The sequence below is a fragment of the Carlito syrichta genome, unplaced genomic scaffold (genome assembly GCF_000164805.1).
Source record: "Carlito syrichta isolate Samal-C Ts95f unplaced genomic scaffold, Tarsius_syrichta-2.0.1 Scaffold309076, whole genome shotgun sequence".
NCBI lineage: Eukaryota > Metazoa > Chordata > Mammalia > Primates > Tarsiidae > Carlito > Carlito syrichta.
Genome location: NW_007253172.1, coordinates 60,110 through 68,046, shown reverse-complemented (window position 1 = coordinate 68,046; position 7,937 = coordinate 60,110). Strand labels below are relative to the sequence as shown.

The window sequence follows — 7,937 nt, the reverse complement described above, 5'->3', positions numbered from 1 at the left end:
TAGTATTACATTGGATGTTCAAGGTCCATTATATGAGTGAGAACATGTGATACTCGGATCTTTGTTTCTGTGAGAGGTCACTCAGTGTTCTCATTCTCCTTCTAAACTAACTCCAAAATAAGACTATGCTCACCATCTTTATCCCACACACATTCCTTCCAGTATATTCCAAGCACCCAGCACAGTTAAATGCATAACACTTCACAGCAGCAAAGAGCACATGGGGCCAGGCGCAGTGGCTTGTACCTGTAACCTCATCACTTTGGGAGGCGGAGGCAAGAGGATTGCCTGGACCCAGGGGTTCAAGACCAGCCTGGGCAGCTTGGTGATACCACATCTCTACAATAAATCAAACAATTAGCCAGGTATGCTGGCACACGTCTGTAGTCCCAGCAGATCAAGGCTGCAGTAGCCATGAGTGTGCCTCTGCACTCCAGCCTGGATGACAGAGTGAGACTTGAACTCAAAAAAACAAAAACAAACAAAAAAAAGCACCAGGGCAGACAGCCACAGGTTTTGGTCAATCTCTCTGGCTGATGACCCCAGGGAGCACTCAGGTAAGGCAGGTTCAGCAAGTTCTACTTAGCATTTGTCCCACACTGTTGGTGGAGCTGACCTTGTGTTTCCGCTCCAGCTTGGCTTTTTAGTGGCGGGACCATAAGGAACATGGGCCTAAGAGTGGAAAGTTCACCAGTTGGTTGTGTGAACACTAGCAAGTCATTCCACTCTCTGGGTCTCTGTGTTCTCAAAGGTTAAGTGAAGAGTTTGGACTGTTGTGGGGGCATATTTTTGGTAAAAACCGCCTTTAATCTCAAAACTGCCATGGACTCTCCTTTTCACACAATAGTAGCTGTACTTTTATTGGTTAAGTCTACAGATAAGGCCCAATGGACTTATTGATTCAAGGGTTCCCTCTCAGCTAAATTTGTCCATGACCCTAACATTGTCTGGGCCCAAACTGCACTATTTTTAGATGTCACTCATTCAAATTAATTATATCAGAAAAATCATCTCTCCTAGCTAACCGAATAGAAAATCAACAAATTTCCCTCACAAAAGATGGTGGGGGGGGGGTAGGTGAGTCCCTTAGAGTCTGACTTGTCAAGGGCAAACGTTAACCAGAAAAGCTAATTTCTTGGGATGGAGGAGGAGATATTAACCCATTGTCCTCTGGGATTTCATAAAGCTGAAAGCATTCTTGAGGCAGGGAAACCCTACAGCACCAGGAAAAAGTGTTTTATCCCAGTGTTCCCCAGATTTCCCAAAAGACTGGGGCGAGGTGAGGGGCTGTCCAGATATCCAAGTGCTCTGGAACTACACCACTGTGTTATTAGACAGATCTGGGTGTGACTCCCAGACCATCTGTGGGTGTTAACCTCTCCAGACCTGTTTCTTCCTCTGTAAAATGGGAAGATGTCTACTTCATAAAGTTATTGCGAAGCTTAAATTGGAATAAATTAGTAACTTATGTGAAATACCTAGATGTTGTCTGGCATATCATCAGTGCTCAATCAATGCTAGTCTTATACCTCAGTTATAAGGTTAATTTGTTACTGGCCTTTTGTTATCTTTGGAGGATGTGGAGGCTAGCCAGAACCTTCAGAGTAGTTCTGGACTCCTCCACAGTCAATTGTCAATGGTCAGCTGTCAAATTCTGTCTCCCCCAAGTTGAAACTGTTGCAAATCTGTGCCCTTTTTCATTTTCATGGGCCTGGCTTAACTCAGAAGCTTAGTTCTTTCAAAGACTACAGGGCCACCTGCAGCTGTTCTATCAAGGTCATCATGACTCCCATGTTGCTAAATTAAACCATGAATTCTCAGTCTTCATCTTAATAGCTCCATCAACCACACTTGACGTGGTTGCTCACTCCTCCTTCGAACGTCTTCACTTGGATTTTAGGACACTTGGTTTTCTTCCTACCTTACTGGCCAACCCCTTTTCAGACTTCTTTGCTGGCTCTGTCTCATTTCCCCAACCCCTAAATGTTGATGTGCCACAGCCCCCCCAAACCCTTCAACGGTGTCTCTTCTCTGCTACTCATTCCCATGGTGATCTCATCTAGTCTCGCAGTTTTAAGTGCCATCTATACAGTGGGGACTCCCTGCACTTGCTCTGCCTGAACTTCTCTACCTCCTGCACCCATGACAGCCCCACGGCAGAGTAGCATGTAGCATGGTCCCTCACCTCCTCCAGGTCTTTGCTTAACTTCTCAGTGAGGCCTTACATGAACACATCCGTTATAAACATAAATCCCCTTCCCACTGGGGCTCCCCCAACTCCCATTTCAAGACCCCCATCTCTCTGCTTTATTTCTCTCCAGAGGATGTATATCACCAACTGACATACTGGACATTTACTATATATCCGTTTATTTCTGCTTCTCCCCCACTACAATGCATGCTTCCTCAGAACAGGAATTTGGTCTTTGAGTTCAATGTGGTATCCCCAGCACCTAAGACAGTGCCTGGCCATAATCGGCATGTTAATAAATATTGGATGGATGAACGGATAAGTGAATGAAAAATGGCAGCACTGTCCCTCCTCTGGTCCACTCTACACAAAGAAGCAGATTAATTTTCCTGAAGGAGTCTGACAATCACCCACCTCAGCAAAGCATCCAAATCTGCTCTGTCCTATACAATAGTCACAAGTCACACATGGCCACTGAGTAAGTGAAATGTGGCAAGTCTCAACTGAGATGTGTCCTGAGTGTAAAATACACATGGTGTTTTGACGACAGTACAAAAACAAAGAAGGTAAAATATTTCAATAATTTTCATATTAATTACATGCGCAATTATAGTATTTTCAGAAAGGTTGGGCTAAATAAAACACAATATTAAAATTAATTTACCTGTTTCTTTCTTTTTTTTTCTTTGAGTTGGAGTCTCACTCTGTCACCCAGGTTGGAGTACAGTGGCACACCACCACAGCTTCAACTTGCTGGGCTCAGGTGATCCTTCCACCTCAACCTTCCAAGTAGTTGGAACTGTGGGCACACACCATCGCCCAGCTAATTTTTTTTACTTATTGTAGAGACTAGGTCTCACCAAGTTGCCCGGGCTGGTCTCAAATCCTTAGAAACATAAAATTGTAATTCACATCTGTGGCTTGCATAGTATTTTCACTGAACATCTGTGATCTCAATACTTTCCACAGACCCAGAGGAAAAACACCCAAACCCCCACCTCTAGTAGTCAAGATCCTCTGCACCTTGACCCCAATACTATTTGATGTTCCTTCTCCACACACTTGCTTTGGCCTCTTCCACTGTTTGCTCTGCAACGTCTCTGCCAGGAATGCCCTTTCCTGCATCCTAATTTCCGTGGCCTGCTTTTCCTCAGTGGCCTTGCTCAAATGCCCACCTCTCCTTAAAGCCTTCTCAGAACCCCCCTCTGTCCCGGCCAGAAGGGATCTCTCCCTCCAAAGCAGGTGCCATTTCTCACCTTGAATCGCTTCCCACTTTCCAGTTTTATGGTTTTAAGTAATTTGTGAGTTTCTTATCACCATCCTCTCCTTCCCCGGCCCTTCCCGCCCCCTAATGCTCGCGAGTACCCTGGTGGTCAGAGCCTGGTCCAACTCTCCGGGCTGGCCTCGGCAACCCCCTTCCCATAGCTCACCCCAGCTCAGTAAATACGGCATCAATCGATCTCCCTGTCCCTGGGTAACCGGGGTCCCTACTCTCTGGCTGTTGACGCCCCTCCTGCCTTGACTGGCACTATCAATGAATGAAGTACGGCTCGCAGGCGTGGGGGAGCGCGGAGCACTTCGACTCGCCGGGCTCGCCTGCTGCGCGCACTCCAGCGGCCAGCCTCGGGATTCGCCGCCAGAAGTCGCGCCTGCGCGTTGCTCTGGGGACCGGCGGGGGGGCGGGGCCCGAGCACTGGCCACGCCCACTCAGTCGGGTATAAAGCTCCGCCCTCTCGCCCCGTACTCAGCGTCGTCGAAGGTTCGCCAGCGCCGCCGCTATGTCGTCCAAGTCTATGGTTCTGGGTTACTGGGATATTCGCGGGGTGAGTGCCGTCTCAACGGCAGAGCCGGCCGTCGGGAGACGGACGCGGAGGCGGCCGGGGCTCCGGGTCGGCGGTTTCCTTAGACGCGGCGCTACGCGGGGGCCCCGACGCCGCGGCCCGCCCAAGTCGAGCCGCCAGGCCCACGTCGAGCCGCCACACCCCCGGAGACCTCCCCCCGCCCCGCCTCTGGGGTCGCTGGGTCCCGTGGGAAGGGGCCGCGGGCAGTGCGGCGTGGGAGCCGCTCAACGACCGCCCCGGCGGGGTGCAGGGTCTCGGCGGCCGGGGTCGGGGGACGTTGGCGGGCGGGGGTTGGCCGGTGGGAGCCGCGCAGGCGCCGACCCCTCGGTGTCCCCCAGCTGGCGCACGCCATCCGCCTGCTCCTGGAGTTCACGGATACCGCCTATGAGGAGAAGCTGTACACGTGCGGGGAAGGTAATGCCCGCTGGGTGCCTGTGCGCTGCGCGCTGCCACGGCGGGCCCTCCAGCTGCCCTGAATTGTGCCCGGGGGGTGGCATCGCGCCGAGGTCGGGTGGACGTCTGCCCCAGTCAAGTGGGAGCGCCCTGCCGGGTCCTGTGCGGGGAGAGACGCATCCTTTACCTGGAGCTGGGGATTCCCCCTCTGCCATAACCCAGCTCCTCCTTAATGTTTAACCAAGTGGGCACAGAGACTAAATGGTTAAGCGTTTGGGGCCCGGGTATCTGAGGTATTGGGACTGCCATTTCTGTAGATTTTTTCATTCACCAGGTGGGATCTTAAGGAGGTTGGGTCCTGCTTCATTCTGTCTTTTCCAGCTCCTGACTATGATCGAAGCCAGTGGCTGGATGTGAAGTTCAAGCTAAACCTGGACTTTCCCAATGTAGGTGGCTTTAGGAGAGGAGGGACAGAAGAGAACACATTCAAGTATATCCATCCTTGATTCTCCCCTCTCTGGCCTCGAAGGATCTAGAATAGAGGCTCTTAACCTGGATAGAATAGATAGAATTCAAGGGTCCTGGAGCTGGACGAAGGGAAAAAATTATATTTGCCACTAACCACTAACAAAAGTTCACATTTCCATATGCTGTGAAAATAGGCAGCAGGTGACTTGTTTACCAGCTATGCCTGTGACTTGGTTATTAATAATGTCTTTGACTTTGTCATTAGTCGAAATCAGGTATTTTCATATTAAATGTGTCACAGATATCTTAAGTATTATTTACGTTCACTACTACTTTGAAATTATGGTATTATATCTACCCACTACTTAATGCATTAATAGGTCCATATTACTCTAGTCCCACTTTTTAAAAGATTTTGTAATTATATAAGTGTGTGGGTTTTTGCTTTATGCATTTAAAAGCCTTATTCTGAGAAGGGATCCATGGCGTGCACACAGACACGCACACGTTCACACACAGAGATCTAAGAGCCCCCTGTCTGGAGTCATGTGGAATTCATTTGCTACCTTCTGCTCTTCTTTCTTCTAACATAGCATCTTCTTTCGTGCACTGCCCTACAAGTCTCCTCTTCCACAGGAGGGAGAGGTAGGGAGGCAGGAGGGAGCTAGGCTGCTCATTGAGTCTGTCCCTTTCCTTCCAGCTGCCCTACCTCATGGATGGAAAGAACAAGATCACCCAGAGCAATGCCATCCTGCGCTACATCGCTCGCAAGCACAACATGTGTGAGTGGGCCAGGGCTGGTGAGGGAGCCCAGGCCAGTTGTTGGCCTGTGGGTGGATGATCCCAGGTGGTTGGTTGTCATTTGGCCTGCAGGTGGTGACACTGAAGAAGAAAAGATCCGAGTGGACATCATGGAGAACCAAGTCATGGATTTCCGCATGCAGCTGATCCGGCTCTGTTACAACTCTGACCACGTGAGCTTCCGTAGCATGCATCCAACTGAATGGGGTGTCAGAATGAGGAGCATTTGGGAACTTGCGGGTTAGCTCTGCCTCCTTCTGCTGCTGCCACCTTCTCACCAACCCAGGCAGTCAGAACAAGAAGCAGAACTTTGCTTTTCTGGTTTGCTTTGCCATGTAACTCTGGAACTGGTCTCCTTTCCAGACCACTTCTTCCCATCCTGCAAACCCAAAGTGAAGGTAGTGAGAAGAAGACAACTGGTGAAGAGGCCAGGAGTGTCCATCACTGGCCTGTGCCCCAGTTAGTGATGAAGATTATGGTAGCTGTTCTCTCCCTCTTTCTCCCTCTGTCTCAGGAAAAACTGAAGCCTGAATACTTGGAGCAGCTACCTGGACAACTGAAACAATTCTCCTTGTTCCTGGGGAAATTTTCGTGGTTTGCAGGGGAAAAGGTAGGAGGAAGGGAAGAGGAGGGGACGTCTCTCGATCTCTAGATGTTAAGGACTCCGCAGACCTGACCATCTCCTTGTCCTCCTTCTAGCTCACCTTTGTGGATTTTCTCACCTATGATGTCTTAGATCAGAACCGTATGTTTGAGCCCAAGTGCCTGGATGAGTTCCCAAATCTGAAGGCTTTCATGTGCCGTTTTGAGGTGATGGTTCCTGCCCCTTTCTCTTAGAAAAACACAAGCTCCCCTTGGCCCCTAAAAGACTCCGTGTGGCAGATTCTTGCCCAACAGTCTCCATGGTTTGGACACCTCTAGGCCCTTAAGTCTTAGAAAGGGCCTGGTGTCTATACTCCGAAGGCATTGCCTCCAGAAAATGGGGCGGTAGAGGCAGAGCAGAGCATGTGCATGTGGCTGTCTTGGTATAAGCCTGTGGTGACTGGAAAAGGGTCTTTATAAGGCCTGGTGTGCTTTCCCTTCAGGCTTTGGAGAAAATCGCTGCCTACATCCAGTCTGACCGCTTCTTCAAGATGCCCGTCAACAACAAGATGGCCCAGTGGGGCAACAAGCGTGTCTGCTGAGCGGGAGGCGGGTTCACGCTGCTTATTTTGTCCCATCCTGCCCTAAGGAGGCCTGCACTCTCTCTTCTTTGCTCTTTTCAATAAATGGCACTACTAGTTCAAGGCTGCTGGTGTCTGACAGACTTCTTCTTGGGTGTGGAGGCTGAAAGAGAGTAAGGATATGTGGAGAATTCTCAAGATGTAAGTGGAATGGCTGCAGCATTAACAGCCCTCTGCCCCTCGCTGAGTTCAAGGCTAGAGGCTCATGCTGAAGACTTGAAGATAGATGCTGGAAATAAAGAGACGGCACAGTTGAGTGAGCATGGGTTGTCAATGGGACTGGAGCTCCCATTAAGCCCTGGTGAAGATAGCCAGGAAAACTGGGTGGCACCGATGGACCTAGCAGGAGTTCAGAAACAGACCCCTGTCTGGATGGGGAGTTAGTGTGACAAAGGCACTATTTCAATTGGTGGACTAGCCAGTAGGGTTGGGACAATGGCTTACTAGTTAAAAATTGTAGAGCCGGTCGGGTGTGGTGGCTCTAGCCTGTAATCCCAGCACTTTGGGAGGCCTATTAGGTGAGAGGATTACCTGAACTCAGGGGTTCGAGACCAGCCTGGGCAACTTGGTGAGACCTCGTCTCTACAATATTTCAAAAAATTAGCTGAGCATGGTAGTGTGCACCTGTAGTTCCGGCTACTTGGAAGGCTGAGGTGGGAGGATTACCTGAGCCCAGCAGGTCGATACTAGGGTGGCCATGAGTGTGTCACTGCACTCCAGCCTGGGCAGCAGAGTGAGACTGTGACTCCAAAAAAAAAAAAAAAATTGTAGAGCCCTACTTTACACTATTCATTGAAGTTAACCTGGAATTTAAGGCCCAACACTAAACACAAAGTTGAACTGTTGATCAAAATATAAGAATGTTTGTGATCTTGGTAGGAAAATTTTCTTTAAAGACATCAAAAGGCAAAAGCATAAGAGAAAACATTTATCAGTGGAACAAAATCCAGTTCTAAAACTTTTCCATGGCCGGGCTCAGTAGCTCAGCCTGTAATCCCATACCTTGGGAGGCTGAGGAGA

At 49.5% G+C, this 7,937-nt stretch overlaps 2 protein-coding genes across 4 annotated transcripts in view; both read left to right on the top strand.

Moving 5' to 3' along the window:
* Nucleotides 1–3,912, top strand: part of EPS8L3 (EPS8 like 3) — a 16,428-nt gene extending 12,516 nt beyond the window's left edge. The window contains exon 18 of the mRNA XM_021716880.1: nt 3,736–3,912. Coding sequence (XP_021572555.1) covers nt 3,736–3,912 — 177 coding nt within the window. The remainder of the gene's footprint in view (nt 1–3,735) is intronic.
* A 34-nt stretch (nt 3,913–3,946) lies between these two features.
* On the top strand, nt 3,947–7,027 carry GSTM3 (glutathione S-transferase mu 3). 3 transcript variants are annotated; one of them, XM_008066650.1, is made up of 8 exons: nt 3,947–4,014; nt 4,371–4,446; nt 4,807–4,871; nt 5,594–5,675; nt 5,767–5,867; nt 6,209–6,304; nt 6,394–6,504; nt 6,780–6,985. In XM_008066650.1, the coding sequence occupies exons 1-8, from the start codon at nt 3,970–3,972 to the stop codon at nt 6,876–6,878; spliced, it is 675 nt and encodes a 224-aa protein (XP_008064841.1). In that variant the 5' UTR covers nt 3,947–3,969; the 3' UTR covers nt 6,879–6,985. The 3 variants fall into 3 exon arrangements, with proteins under 3 accessions (XP_008064841.1, XP_021572550.1, XP_021572549.1); XM_021716875.1 differs by lacking the exon at nt 4,371–4,446 and having other exon boundaries at nt 6,780–7,027; XM_021716874.1 differs by lacking the exon at nt 6,394–6,504.
* Nucleotides 7,028–7,937: the final 910 nt, after the last annotated feature.

What these genes read in the sequence shown, in the direction of transcription:
- GSTM3 (XM_008066650.1), top strand. Translation starts at nt 3,970, where the DNA reads ATGTCGTCCAAGTCTATGGTTCTGGGTTACTGGGATATTCGCGGG. An exon ending in GTTACTGGGATATTCGCGGG is followed by an intron (nt 4,015 to 4,370) that starts GTGAGTGCCGTC and finishes GGTGTCCCCCAG; the next exon opens with CTGGCGCACGCCATCCGCCT. An exon ending in CTTTCATGTGCCGTTTTGAG is followed by an intron (nt 6,505 to 6,779) that starts GTGATGGTTCCT and finishes CTTTCCCTTCAG; the next exon opens with GCTTTGGAGAAAATCGCTGC.